The 15,324-nt window shown below is 44.6% G+C and overlaps 1 protein-coding gene and 1 long non-coding RNA gene across 2 annotated transcripts in view; both read left to right on the plus strand.

Moving 5' to 3' along the window:
* LASP1 (LIM and SH3 protein 1) overlaps positions 1–2,825 on the plus strand; it is a 37,551-nt gene extending 34,726 nt beyond the window's left edge. The window contains exon 7 of the mRNA XM_027094460.1: positions 2,252–2,825. Coding sequence (XP_026950261.1) covers positions 2,252–2,425 — 174 coding nt within the window. The 3' untranslated portion in view covers positions 2,426–2,825. The remainder of the gene's footprint in view (positions 1–2,251) is intronic.
* Positions 2,826–3,130: 305 nt separating this feature from the next.
* LOC113613632 (uncharacterized) lies at positions 3,131–10,819 on the plus strand. The gene is made up of 3 exons (XR_003430310.1): positions 3,131–3,523; positions 8,202–8,316; positions 8,890–10,819. It is a non-coding gene; the product is annotated as an uncharacterized LOC113613632 (long non-coding RNA).
* Positions 10,820–15,324: the final 4,505 nt, after the last annotated feature.

The following is a 15,324-nucleotide window of genomic DNA, read 5'->3' on the forward strand; positions in this document are numbered from 1 at the left end:
CTTGCCCCTGCCTCTGAGGCACCCTCCCAAACCACCCTGTGGCGAGTGGATCTCCCCTGACGTGTCTGTCCTTCCGCCCCACTGGTTTCCATCAGAGCACTTTTTCCACCTTGAAACAGTTCTCTGGGTTTGTCATCTTCTGACTGTGACCCCCACTGGACTTGACGCTCCATGTGGGCAGGGCAGTGTCTCTTTGGTTCACCTACTCTGCGCCAGGCTCAAAGCGGGAAGTCATCAATTTAGTGAATAAATTAACGAGCAAAGTGGGAGGTGGGGTGGGATCAGGCTTACCAGCCCTCAGACTAGAAGTTTGGTCTGTAAGTCCTGCTGCTTATCCCAGTGACAGTGCAGCCAAGCTCAGCTCCTCTATGCCGGGTGCCTTGGAATTCAAAGTAGCTCGTGTAGAAGCAGGAGGGACAATACTCTGAGAAATAAAGTAGCCTGAGATAAGTGGCCTGCTCGGGCCTCAGGCTCTGGCCACACAAACGAGGGAGTGATTGTCAGCGCTATCTGGGGTGTCAGGTGGGCCGGAGAGGTCGTGTGAAGGATAAGGTTCCAGATAGACCAGCCAGTCCTTCCAGTACTCACTAAGCCTGTTCTGGACTGAAGGGATTTGGCTCTGAATAAAAGTCCACCTTCCTGCCCTCTTGAAGCTTACATTCTAGTCGGGAGACAAACACGAAAGCCAAGAGATAAGTAGGTAAGTAACGAAAGGTCAGAGAGAAGCTGTGAAGAAAAAGACAGCCGAATGAGAAGGGGAGAGAACAGCAAAGTTCTCAGTAAAGTAAAGGAATGAGTGGTGGAGGAGAACAGCAATTGCAAAGGTCCTGAGGCAGGAATGTTCTAGGAAAGTTCAGGGATCAGCAGGAAGGCCAAGGTGACCAGAGAGGGGAAGAGGGCAGGGAATGAGATCTGATCATGCAGGGACTTGTAGGCCATAGGAAGGCCTTTGTGACTGGTGAGCTGTGCAGAGTAAGGGGTTTGACTTGTGTTTTTAAAACGTGGCTCTAGCAGCTGCATTGAGAAGCAGCAACAGAAGATTGAGGGCGGAAGCAGGGAGATGAGTTAGGCGGCTATTGCAGGATGCGGGCTTAGATGTGGTGACTTGGCCCAAGAGATTAAAGGCAGAGTTGGTGATAAGAGACCGAGGTCACTTCCATCATTTCTTGAGGGTTGTGACCTCTTATTCCATAGCCTTCGGGGCTGATGAAGCTGGTTTCTGCTGAGGGGGTGGGGGCGGGTTTTGAAATTTCATGCTGAAGAGGATAGGGGGCCTCTGAAGGATTTAAAGCCAGGGAGGAACATCCTCAGGTTTGCATTTTGGAATGTTCCCCCGAGATCACAATGGATGAACAGTTGGAGGAGGCAGACCAGAGGCTGCAAACAGAAGGTCTGAGCAGGGGTCCTGGTGGTGGGGCGGGGCAGCGGGGGCAGATCCCGGAGGTTTCTAATGGGCTCGTCCAGCCCCGGACCCATACTGATCCCAGAGCCTGGCCTGGGGCACCGTAAAGCCTGAGCTGACCCCCGGAGACAAGTCGATGTCAAGGGCAGTGAGGGTCAGAGGACGTTAGAATCTTGCCTACTTCCAAGGTCACAGCTAGAGTTCATGTGTTTTTACTGGACATTTCCTAGAGCTGGGGTTTAAGCACAAGACTTTGGCTGAGGTTGGAAGGTGGGACCTGACAGATATGTCTTGTGTCACCTGGAGGTTTTTCTCACAGGAATTGGTCTTTGTCCTGAATTTGGGAACCAGATTCATCAACAGCTTCCAAAAAAGAAGAAAGACTGGTGCTTATAATAACACAGATAGGGACTTCCCCGGCAGTCCAGTGGTTAAGATTCCGAGCTTCCACTGCAGGGGGCACGGGTTCGATCTCTAGTCAGGGAACTAAGATGCCGCATGCCACGCGGGGCGGCCAAAAGAAAAAAAAAATGCAGATAATAGAACACATGTCATATTTTTAACCTCTACCCGGCATGGCGTCCACCGGACATTACTGCGTTCCTGTTCCGAGAGACAGGGCAGAACTATTGTAACCTCCATCCCTGTTTATGCCTGGCCCTTGTTAGACGCCAGATGCATTATTAAAAAGGTGGTTGCTCTCAGAAAATGAGACACAGGCATGTGTCTCATGGTGAGAAAATTCACGGCAGAGCCCAGCCCTTCCGTGTCTCCCAGCTCCTGGTCCACTCTGCTCTGGGGTCCCAGAGAGTTAGGCACCCCTGACTAACCGCGCCCCGACCCCTGCAGAAGCGGTACCGCGCCGTGTATGACTACAGTGCCGCCGACGAGGACGAGGTCTCCTTCCAGGACGGAGACACCATCGTCAACGTGCAGCAGATCGACGACGGCTGGATGTACGGGACCGTGGAGCGCACCGGCGACACGGGGATGCTGCCGGCCAACTACGTGGAGGCCATCTGAGCCCGCCGGGCGCCGCCCGCCCCATCCGTCTTCAGTGCATTCCACAGCATCGCATCCGTCCTGGGCGTGACCTGTCCACCCTTTGGTGTCTCTGTTTTTTAAAATCTGCAACAGCTTGTTTATTCTCCCCCTCTTCCAGCTTCTTTTGCCAACCGAAGCCTTGTTCTGCCACTTTCGCGGCTCCTTCCTCTGGCAGGTTTTCCCCTTGACCAACTCCTTGATTTTCTCTCTGGATGGAACAGGTGTGGACCTCTCTGAGGGAAGCCGAGGCCCGTGGGGCTGGTTTGGGGGGGCGACCCGTCAGCTCCCAGGCCTCTGCCTTCTCTCTTTTCTTCCCCCTCAGCCCCTCCTGCCCACCTCCTCACACACCCAAACATTCCAGGCTGGGGTGAGCCCCAGACCCCCAGGACTCCCAGGGCGGCTGGGAGTTGCTTCACACACTCCCGGGAGTGGGACCCACCGCCCTTGCCCCTGGGATGGGGACAGGGGTGCTGCCGTCGTGCAGGGACCAGTGAGATGGGCTTTGCCTCTGCTTCTCAAAGATGGGGCTGCCAGCCCTCCAAGGGGCTCCCTCACCCTTCTCTCCCCAGCTCAAGGGCAACAGAGGAGGGTGCAGTTCCTGCTTTGGGATTCATTCTTCCCTCCGGACACGGTTCCTTTTCACACTGTGATTTTGCTCAGCTGCCCACCCGAGCCTGGTGTGGGTGAGCAGCTCCCCAGGAAGCTCGGCTTGGGTCCGGTTCTCGCCTTTACTTTAGGGACAGCTGCAGGAAGGAGGGGAACGGGGTGTTCTCTCTGCAGCCCTTTTCCCTCACTCCCACCCCGGTCCCCAGGGTCCCTGGCTTGCCTCCTTGTGAAGGGTGCACCAGGGAAGCCTCGGGCCTCTCGCCCATGCAGCCCAGCCTCTCGCGAGATCTAGTTAGGCCGCTCCTCGCCGCGCCTCCTGGCAAGGTGTCTCCAGGCCTTCCATGGCCTCCCCGCTCCCCACTTCCCGCCCGACCCCAGGTGGACTGTGCGAAACCACAGGACCCTCTGTATCTCCAGGACTTTGTTGCGGGGGAAGGAGCGAGTGTCTGCAGGTGTCCGTGACAGGCGAGGGTGAGTGTGAGCGTGAGAGAAGCGGGCGGGGTGCGGGCTGTGTGTGCAGAGCTGTCCTCCCCGATATTTTCCTCAAAACCCACAGTGAGAGGAGAGGACGCTGGGGGAGAGAAATTCCTTATGTTTTCTTTGGAGTGAAAAATCCCTCCTTCTATCCCCGAATGGAGGAAGCCCACCCACCCCCTTTCCAATGTGCCAGGCGGAAGTAAGGGGGGGGGGGTGTGCTTGGTGGGGGAGGGGTGGGGGGAAGGCTTTGTGGCTCCAGGCATATTCTCTCCCCCATCTCTGTGTCCTGAGCCGCAGAATAGGGGGCCAGGGGACCCTGTGTCACCCGCACTGTCTCCCCCGCCACCCTGCCCAGGCTAGCTCCCCATTTACTTAAAGCCTCCTTGAAGCAGAGGGGAGGGTCCCAGGGCTACAAAACTGGAAGCACAGACCCAGGATGAGGAAGGGAAAGATGGTGCTATCTCCAAGTCCCTTCTCTTGCTCGTTGGTGGCTGTGACGACCCTTGCCTGGCTTTATTCATCTCTGGGCTTTCTTGTCACCCTTCTGGGTCACCCCTCCCATCTTCACCCCGAGTCCGCTGACTCAGGCCCCACAGGTTGACATCCTTGCATCCTTGTGCCCTGCAGTCATATTTAACATCAAGTCCTCACTGCTTGTGAGTTGACTTGGGAATATTTGCCCCAAATCAGAGGCTTGAGCCCCTGCCTGACCAATCCCTTTCCCCCTTGGCCAGAACCAAGGTGAAGGCAGGTGGAGTGTCTTATGTTGGGCCATTTGGGGGGTGAGGGAGGCAGAGAGGGAACAATTTTGGGAGCCTTGAGGCAGGCGCTGGTCCATTTTGTTTCCTCTTGATCTCAAAGCACAATGTGGATTCTGGGACCAAAGGTCAGAGACACATCCTGTTGGAGAACCTGCGGTTGGCAGGGTGGTGAGAGGGTGGGAGGAGGACCTGGGGGAGCAAGAAGTAGCCTCTTTTCACTCGGCTTAAATTTCCTTCCAAAACAAGGCAAGCCAGCCGCTGGAATCTTGCTGCCAGCCCTCTGCTCCTCCCATCCTAAAAATAGGGGACCTTTTCTTACACACCCCCAGAGAGAGGAGGGACTGTCACACTGGTGCTGAGGGACCCAGGGGCTGCTGGGAGTCCTTATTCCTTTCCAGAACCATCCATCCCTAGAAGAGCACAGAACCCGAGGGCTGGGCCAAGTCCTGGTCTTTTTTTACATTTCACAGGTTTTTTAGCTGATCTAATCCCAGGAAAGCAAAGCTAGAATGTGAATATAACTTTAGTGGACCAATAATGAAATGCAAGAAGCCCAATGGTGAGAAAAGTGAATTCTCTCAATATTGCTTCCTGTTTTCTTTCTCATGTCCCTCCAGGGAAAATTGTTGCTTAATTTCCGCCTTTTCCCCCTCACATATGCACTTCTGGGCCTTTTTTTTTTTTTTAATAGCTGGAAAAAAAAAATACCACCCCACAGACCTGTATTTAAAAAGAAACAGAAATGACCATGTGAAATTTGCCTCTGTCCAAACATTTCATCCGTGTGTGTGTGTGTGTGTGTGTGTGTGTGTGTGAAGCCGTCGTTCATCTTTTTATATGGGGTGTTGTCTTTCCTTGGTCTGTTTTGGTCCCCTCCCTCGTGGGCTTGTGCTTGGGATCAAATCTTTCTGGGCTGTTATGATTTTGAACATTTCACTAGGACCACAAGTGACTCTTTCTCCTGGTGACTCAAATAAAAGTATAATTTTTACCTGCAGACTTGGTTATCTCTCTGGCTCTGAGGTGCTGCTGTGTCTGTGTGTCCCGTCTGCTTGGGGGGCATTGGCCCATCACCCTCCTGGGAGCTCTGCTGCCCTTCAGGGGGAGAATGACCAGCCTGGAAGCTGTCACCCTGGGAGGAAGGGAGCAGTGGTGTGTCTGCTCTGATGGGGGCCTGGGCACCTACTTCCTCCTTGTGGAGAACTCCTCACCGGCTAGCTCCTGGCTACATCCCTCTGCCCAGCTTGGTGACACTCCCAGAAGTTTCTTTGAGCTCCCATATTCTCGTCTTAACTGTCTTACTTCCTTTGTTCTGCACCTGTCTCCCCACTAGCCAGTGCGCTGTCAGGGCAGGTAATGGGGCTAACTCATCTTTCCAACCCCGCTGCCTGCCCAGGGCTGGGCACATAGCTGCTCAGCAAATGTTGGCTGAATTATTGAATGAGCTCAGCTTGGGGGTGGGGGCAATTTTGCCTCTGCCTGACACAAAGGAGGAACTCAGCACGTGTTTGAGGAATGAAATGACAGATGGCCTGGGACAGTCTGCAGTGGGATGACATGGGTGAAGCCATCCACAAGGTGCTCTGGCAACCCGAAGCGGCACTCACGATGTCTGATGAATGGATCTTAAACACACATTTTTTCCCTTTGACATTATTACCAGCTCTGTGAGAGAAGTAGCTACTGTGATGTCCATCTTACAGATGGGGTTCACTGAAGCCCAGAAATGCAGAAATGTTTGGTGGGAGTCACACAGCTGGTGGCAGGGCTGGAGGTGTTAGGACCCCAGTGTGATGCTCCCAGCCTCCCGCTATGACCTTGCCACATGCCCTTTGCCCCTCTCCCGGCAGTATCTCCCTTGCTCCATTCTTTGCTCCAGGTGACCTGGGTCTGACCTCTGACCAGGCACGGCAGCCAGCTTCCCCTCTTCTGCAGGGTTGGGAAAGGGACAGTGGTAGAGAAGGAATCCAGATCCTTCAGCCCCAGCGCGGGCCCACCAGTCAGGCTTTGTGGAGAGGAGCATTGCCCACTCGGGCTCAGAATTAAGGCTTTCCCTGGCTTCCGGATAGCAGCAGGCTGGAGAGGAAAGGCCTTTCCCCAGAGTAAGCCTTTGTAATTAGGGGATGAGGCGGCTGCCAGGCTGCAGCGGTGTAGTGAGTGGTGAGGCAGTACTGGGTAGGATAATTAAAGTCAGTACTGACACCTGCTCCCCTTCCGAAGGCGCAGGCTGCCTAATATTGCCCCAATAGCAGGGAATGAGTTGGCAACTCTTGCCTCCGTTGGCCTGCACCCTGTTGTCTGTGGAGCCTCTTCTTCCCAGGAGCTTCAATCACCTCCAGAGTGATTTCAGGGCTGGTCTGCTTGGGAGGGAACCAGCACCAAGTCTCCACTCCCTAACAGCTCTGTTCCCTGCCCGCTGGAACCCATGCGGGGCGTTTCTGAACCCCCTTCTAGAAATGGCCTAAGTTCCTGAGGCTTAGCACGATGAAGGGGTTGCTAATGCCCTCGTCCTGGGTCCTTCAAAAGAACTAGCTGGGGTGGAGCCAAGGACACTAGGCCTCAGAGGTGACACAGGGAGGTTTTGTTTTGTTTTTTTTTTAGTAGGAAATAAGACAAAAGGCATAAAAATTACATAAGACATAACTGACTACCCGCCACCCAGCTTAAACTATAAAACACCAATTCTCCTTTCCCCTCAGAAGAAGCCACTTGAAGAATAGGAAAAAGAATATATATATATGTATAACTGAGTCACATTGCTGTACAGCAGAAATTAACACAACAGAGTGAATCAACTATACTTCAATTAAAAAAAAGTCACTTGAGTTGCATTTCTAGACACCTACTGCAGAGGGATGGGCCTAACCGAGAGTTCTTTAGTGCCCTCTCTGGGTATAACACTGCAATGAGTTCTGAAGAGGATATAAGAGGGACAAGGATGTGGGAAATGACCACGAAGAGATAAGGAATCAATGGAGGAGAGACCTCTGGGGCTCACACTGTAATCGGAGGGATCTGAGCAACACGCATCGCAAACGGAGAAGTGCAGGTGGGGCTGAGGGGGCATTTCAGACTAACAGGGTGGGCCAGTCTGGAGCGAGAGAAGAACGTGGACTCCGGAGTGGACTAGCCTAGTTTTGGATCTTGGTCTCTACCCTTTCCAGTGAAACATTAGGCAAGTTCCTGACCATCTCTGAGCCTCATCTATAAAAGACTTGTAGGGAGGTTGAAATTACACCACGTGTGCAGTATCTGACACAGTATAGAAATCCCATAAGTGTTAGCTCCATCCCCAGACATGTCATCTGAGACTCACATGAGAACTTCATCCATGTCCCTCCATAACGTGACTTTACAATGTGCCAGTGGCCCACCCAGCTCCCAACCATTATTTTCTGAGCTTATTTGCCAAGGATGATGGGAGGGAAAAAGGAGAAGAAAGGCACTCAGGAGTATTCATTCCTTGGGCACCTGGATACAGATCAGATCTCTTCCTACTTCCATAACATTCAGACTCCATTTAGATACAAAGGGGTAGGATTGGGTTCCTGGGGAGAAATTGAGCCTCTTCACTTCTGCCTGGTCGAAATCGAGCAGTTCCTTGGTTACCCGCTCCCGGGCTTTGTGATTGGTTGGCTGTGGGGTGAGGGGGGAGAGTAAGCTGCTGATGGAGATGCAGCATCCCTTGGTCTCAGGCCCTGGGAGGGGGAGGGGAAAGGAGGGCTGAGCAGTGGAGGGAAGAGGGAGCCATTTCTCTCCACTGACTGCAACCTCCGTGCTCACAGCTCACATTTCCCCGGGACCCAGAGGCCTCCTCGGCCAAGGACTCCACAATGCTGGATATTTTCATCCTGATGTTCTTTGCCATCATAGGTCTGGTCATTCTGTCCTACATTATCTATCTGCTCTAGGGGCCCGCAGCGGCGGCGTGGAGCCTACAGCTCAGGGGGGAAGGATGAAGCTGACTGGCCGAGCATCCTGCTTGCTGACGCACCGGTGGATTTTTGCTTCTGGCCATTATTCCGGGTATTGATTCAAAAACAAAATTACAAGAGATCTTGTTTTCCTATTTTTTTCTCAGGTGCACTGATGTAGCATTTCCCAGACCACTCTGAAAAGAATAAGAAATGCCAACTTCTTTCTTTGAGACCTAATTTAAAGTAACAATTTTAAAAATGAAAAGTAAAGCCCACAATGCGAAGGATTTTTAAGTAGAATGTGTTGGGAGTGGTGTGCGTGGTGGGAGAGACTATATTTCCTAGTTTTTTCTTCAAGTTAGGTGCTCAAACTCCAATTTGTCCATTTTCTCCTGGTAATTAAAGGTAAAAAACATTATATGTCAGCAGGGTGGCTTACAATCATGCTTGCATAATTGCATTAATTAATTAACTAGTGACTCATTCTAATTTGAGGATGATATAGCAAATCAAATTTACTTGGGAGTGGGGTTTTGCGGGAGATGTCAATTCTTTCCCAACTGTGGGGCTTGGCGGAGTGGCGAGAACTCCTAATTCTTGTCTTAGTCCGTGACTAGTATTGGAAGCTGATACCTTTGCTGCTATTCCCATCTGAGCCTTGCTGTTTCTGGGTTTCCCACAGCTCCTGGACTCAAGTCCAACAAGAAGCCTCTCATCAACAGCAGTCCTGCTGCCCAGCAGACCTCTTCCAGAGCCTTCCGGATATGGTTAACCCCTGTCAAGCAAGGGGCTTTTTGAGCTCAGAGGCAGAGGCACTCAGCTGGGACATCAGGAATTCATGGGCATGGCTGGCAGCTGCTGCGTGCGTTTGAGCTGTAGACAGAGGTGTTGAGAACACAGAGAGCTGAAATGTAGACTCGTTAAAGTTACTATGGAGAACTGCTCAAAAATTTATTTGATAGCCTTTCCTTAGGTCTAAGTGCAACTGCATATTATGCTAAAGTATGTTCTTTCCTTTCTCACACGAGGGGGTTCCCTTGTAGGTCCACGAGCATGTTGTCTGTCTTCATCGATGAAGTAGTCACTTTATCACTGTCTTTAGACATTGCACAATCTGGGGTTGTGTGATTTCCCATGTCTCACTCTCTAGAAGGAAGTTGTCATTTGAGTTTTTAAGATTTATCATATGTTCCCCACTCCATACCCCTTGTGCTCCAGCTCCTCATTTAAAGAAAGAAACAGTTATATAGTCCTCATTCTTTCTGAATAGCTGAATTATAAATTATTGAAATAAGATGACTACACTTATCTTACTTGTTATTTGGGAAAAATCTCTCTCTTACCCTCAAATAAATGTTTTTTATATGGTCATATGCTCCTTTTCTTAAAAGCAAAACAAAACAAAAAACTTTCAACATATTTCTCTCTCCAAGTAGGTTGAAGAAACCATGTATTTGAGGGTCCAGAGTAGACTTGGGCCCCAAATCTGTGGTATCTATTCCTTTGAAAAGTCTGTCTTGATTGTTCTACATTGATTTTTATTTCTACCTTAAAAATAAACAAGGAGAAAGATTAACTTAATAGTTTTTATTTATAACATTGTGTTCAATTTCCATGTTTTAAAAAGAAAGAAAATTGAGGCAGTATATGTCAAACTTAAGATGGAAAACTTTCATTTTAAAATACTGGCCAAGAAAAAATACTGTTCTAGGAGCTTGTCTAGGCAACAAATTATGTGGCCTTCAATAAGTGATTTAACATTCAGGGCTTCAGTTTATTCTGACAAATGTAATGGTTGGACTAGAAAATTGTTAATGTCTCTTTCCATTTCAAAATTCTATAATTCTAGGATGAAAACTACATCTTTGAAAACAGAATTCCCAGGAACAAACTCTTTAACAGTTTACCAGTAGTCCACTTTTCTGCTCTCCCCAAATGACACTGTATAATGAAAACTCAACTTCAAAGTCTTTTTGGGTACCAACCACCACATTGTGAGGAGAAAATGAAAATATTTATTTACCCCAAACATATATCAGTGATCATTTGTCTAAGCTGCTTAGGGAATATTAACAAGTACAATACTACATGGTGGTACATAACAAAAAGGGGTAATCTGACAGATACACTAATGCAAGAAGCATGGCTCTGAACATTAATACATTCAGGGATGATCTTCTGTTTTCTGTGGAGTCCGTGACGTAACATTTCCCACTGAAACATTCCTCTTAACTCTTTGGTATAACTTGTGTTTCAAACTAAAATTTTGTACTTCAGGTCAAGAGAGCAGCTCTATGTCCTTACCTAGGTAATTAGGGCAAGTGTCAGTATTTTGGAGGGATCCAAGTTACACAGTTAATTATGGTGGTGTAGATCTTTGTGGTAGTCTCTAACCGAGCTCCCTCTGAAGTCTTTTATGAGGTCAAGGCTCTTCAGTCTGTATCCATACAAAGTTGAAACAACTAATCAATTCAGTGAAAACAATCCGCCAATTTCAGTTATCCACCAGTGATATGTACCACTGGTATTGGGCACAATGTAAAGACAGATACCCTTATTTTCAATTACTTGTGAAATATTATGGTTTTAAAAAATAAAGTTACATTTTGGAAGAAACTTTATGACTTTGTACCTCTATCCATGCTATAATATGCCAGTTTATTTTTTATTTTTTTTAATATTTATTTATTTGGCTGCATTGGGTCTTAGTTGCGGCATGCAGGATCTCTTTTGTTTTTTTAGTTGTGGCGTGCAGAATCTTTTAGTTGCTTTTATGGGATCTTTTAGTTGCGGAATGTAGGATCTTTAGTTGTGGTACGTGGGATGTAGCTCCCCGACCAGGGAACCCAGACCTCCTGCGTTGGGAGCATGGGGGTCTTAGCCACTGGACCACCAGGGAAGTCCCAATATGCCAGTTTATAACAGAGTTTTACTGGGTTCATTTCGATAAAATTTTCTAAATTTCACATTTAAACTATTTGTGTATCGTCATCCTAAAATATAATAAAACACTGAAAAAATTACTTTTGTATCAATATTATAGTTTTGTGTAAATTTTATAAATCTATGTCATAGGGCAATCATGTCCTATAAAAATGAGGATTGTACTTGGCCCACATCAATGTAGTAAAAACATCTCTAAATAATTGCAGATTACTTAGAAAAAAATTAATGTGGCACAATGCTAAGAATCATTATATTAATACCTGCTTTCTTGGTTAAAAAAAATAAGGGGTTTGGGTGGAAAAAGGATTTTTTTTTTTTTTTTTTTGCGTTATGCGGGCCTCTCACAGTTGTGGCCTCTCCCATTGCGGAGCACAGGCTCCGGACGTGCAGGCTTAGCGGCCCAGCAGCTCCACATGTGGGATCCTCCCGGACTGGGGCACGAACCCGTGTCCCCTGCATCGGCAGGCGGACTCTCAACCACTGCGCCACCAGGGAAGCCCCAAGGATGTATTTTATGTTAGGAGAAAAAGAATATATTTTGGGAAATAGTTAAATAATGGGAAGATAAATGTTACTAAGTTGGAGCCACCTAAAACTCATTGTTTGGGTACTTTATATGGAATCAAATCCAAACTTTGAGTTTGAAACTTGGCATGACGTGATTTATTAAATTTCCGAAAATTTCTTTTCTTTTAAAAGGCTTAAAATTAGCATTGTTCAAACTTCAAAATCCCTTAACAGTATCATTTTAATTTTAAATTATTAAAAAATAATGCGAATGTCCCTTAATAAAGGACTTAAACATAGTTGAAGTGGGAAAATTGTCTTTGTAAATTACATGCTTTGGCTTTATCACAGACCAAATGCTTACTAAGCCCAGAACGGCTTCTTCTAAGTTAGTTTTGCTTCCATCTATTTTAAGTAAAAATAAAAGCAAAGTCATAGATAAAGGGGGAAACAGAAAAAATCACTGACACAACTTCCATTATAAACTAAAAAAAAAATCTGCTAAGGCAGACATTTTTTAGAAATATTTAAGAACTCTGTTCATAGAACTACACTGTAAGATCTTGTAGTCATGGGAAATTGCAGGTAATCCACAATACTTAATCACATATTTTGTTTTTTGAAACTGGTGTTAAACTATGACAATTGTAGTATATTAGCAGCAATCGGAATATTAATTGCTTGGGAGTTTGGTCTCTGAATTAAATAACAGAATAGTATAGAATACTGTTCTGCTTATAGATTTATTGTTCAATTTAACAGTTGTTGCTAGTAAATGAAATTATTTATTTATACACTAAAATATTAAGCATAAAAATATACATAAATATATAGCTAATTGAAACATTATTTTGTATTAAGACATTTAGTTTTTTGATCATGGTAGGGCTATAATTAACAGCTTAAATAAAAATAAGTTCTTCCACAAGAAATAATTTAAAGGAATTACATAGCAAATATTTTATAATAACTATAAATGGAGTATAACCTTTAAAAATTGTCAATCTGTAATTTATATAATATTATACATCAACTATACTTCAGTTTTAAACATTTAATTTTTAAAAATACAAAAAAATTTAAAAGAATTACATGCTCAATGATTTGCATCATGACAAGCTCTGAACAAGTTAGCAATGTTTCCAATTTTAATTTTATTTTATTAATATGAATAAATAACAAATAAAATTAGCAAATATTTTAAATATTTAGGTATCAAAGACAGTTCACCAGAAATACAATTCTTTAAAAATAACAATGAATACTTTTCAGTTTTGTGCACCTTTAAGAAAGCAGTGATCTTAGAATTGTACAATTATTAATTTTTAAAAATTTAAAAGCCTTTCAAGGGCTAAATTAAGTTTTTGTTTTTAAGTCTAGTTACTTGAGGAATTTTCTGGAGTTGTATTTGCTTTCTTGATGAAAAAATATATATGTTCTTAGTCCTTTGGCATTTTTTTTTTTTTTAACCTAGAGAAGACTGTCCAATACAGCTGTCTTTCAGGTCATCTTTCCTACCTTAGTGATGTCTCAATAAGCCAAGGAGCATATTTCCATCGCCTGATTTCTTACAGGTTTCATAGCTACCTGCTAGTGGAATTGGTAAAGAAGTCACATTGCTAGTAAGGTGTCCAATAACCAAAGAGGTTTTTGTGGTAGCATTGTGTTCTTACCCTTCACAATATTTATTGACATGAAAATCTGTAATCATATAATTGAGTACTATTCACTTAAAGGGGTTAACTCGTGAGGAATCATCACACAAAGAGGCTCACGTTTGCTTTTTACTGATATAAGGTGGTTCTTCCGTTGCACTTTTTTGATGGATTCCTCATGCTTGCTCTAATCTGCAAAGGTGAATAATTATCCTGGCAATAAAATCTTTGTTATTAACAGAAGAACTGGAAGCACCAACTAAGCCATGAAGGGATGGATAAAGGTGAAATAAGGTGACTATTGTTAATGCTATGGGGAGCAGGCCTGATAAACAACTGCTTGAGCTTCCTGAATGCTTGAATGGCTTCCCAAGTACAGTAATGTACTGCCTGCATCATGAAGATGATATAGTTGAGGGGTCAGCAGGGCATGAGAAGGAATTATCCAAAAAAGTATTAACGATACACATTCTGTAGTTTCATAAGGTATAGAGTATTTATCACAATATATAAACTTCAGTTTCTAAGGCGTGTCATTAGATTGTTATTAGTGCTATTGTGGTGTGGTGTGTGTATTTCGAAACAATAGTAAAAATAAATATTATGATGTGCTGTTGAGCTTGCTTCTAGTGGAAGTAAAAATCATCCTACAAATCAAGGTCAAAAGAGACTGAGGATATCATTATCAAAAGGGGAGAAAAGCTAGAAGCCCAGGTTAATCTCCTAGTTTAGAAAGACGTACAGGTGAGATAAATTATCTGACCTGTTGGTAGTTTACATCGTTATTTTATGACTGTTCTAGAATGAATTAGAAGTGGACAGTCTCCCAGTGTTTTTAGCCTATTTATTTTGCAAACGCTCCCTTTTTTGTGGCAATATGACTGCCTCTACCATCACTTAAACATCAATACTAATGATAATATATACTTGTGCAAGTTAATTTCCCACCTTAAAAATTGATTCACACTTTGTTCCTGATGACAAATGTATTCAGCAAAAAACTGCCAAACTGAGGAAACTTCCAATTTGGTCTCCAAGGTTATTTTATCTATTAATAATTGAATGAAGAATTTGTCAGTTTATTTTTTAGTGGTAGCAAGATGATATCATTTATCTACTGTACCCAAAGAATGAATCAGATTTTCTTATGTTCCAAATTTCTGGGGAGGGTGAGATAGTAATCTCACAATTATTAAGAATAATGAAATAAGGCGAGTTTTAAAAAAATTTACAGCAGCAGTCATGTCAATTGAAGTGTGTGATGTGATTCACAATCCAGATAATCAATCCAGATAATCAATGTTTTAAATCAATGTTTTAAATTTAAACCATGCTTCCTTTGTAAACCTGCTGAAAATAACTGGTGTGGAGACTTGGGTAGTTCAAGGTTCAAGGAGATTTCACAATGCCAAATTTCTTTCTCTAAGGGAATGAAACTTAACATTTATTTAGCAAAATATTTAAAATATTCACTATTTATATGAAAATTTTTACTTCTTTCCTTTATTTTTCTATTTTCCCCCATATAATATTCTCAATTTGGAGTCACCAGTGTTTTGACAAAGAAATGGATTAGGCTTTCCAAAGCACATATGGAAAAAAGGTGAAAGAGGGAAAAGAAAAAGCTAATTAAAGTGTTATTTTTGTATTCTGGTATCTGCCAACTTTTAATCTTTATAATTTAGTTGTGGGTGAATCCTTAAATTGAAAAGAAGAAAATGAAACTAGGATAAAAGCAAGAATTTTGTACATAAATATGTAAATACTAAACTCTGGAGAAAAAATTCCTGCCACTGATGGAATTACAGTTGGACAATCCATCAAAGAAAGACAGTTAATTTCTGACCCTCCAAAAATAGAGGTAAGTCCTTTTGCTACTAAAATATAGTAAAACCTTGTTATTACAATTCATATCTTCTCCATAATTTTCACTCTTTCTCAATCCTATTAAGGTGTGTCATTAGATTGTTATTAGTGGAAGTAAAAATCACCTTTTTGCCAAACTTGAG

Source organism: Aethalodelphis obliquidens, unplaced genomic scaffold (genome assembly GCF_003676395.1).
Source record: "Aethalodelphis obliquidens isolate GAN/ISIS:26980383/991018 unplaced genomic scaffold, ASM367639v1 scaffold89, whole genome shotgun sequence".
Taxonomy (NCBI): Eukaryota; Metazoa; Chordata; class Mammalia; order Artiodactyla; family Delphinidae; genus Aethalodelphis; species Aethalodelphis obliquidens.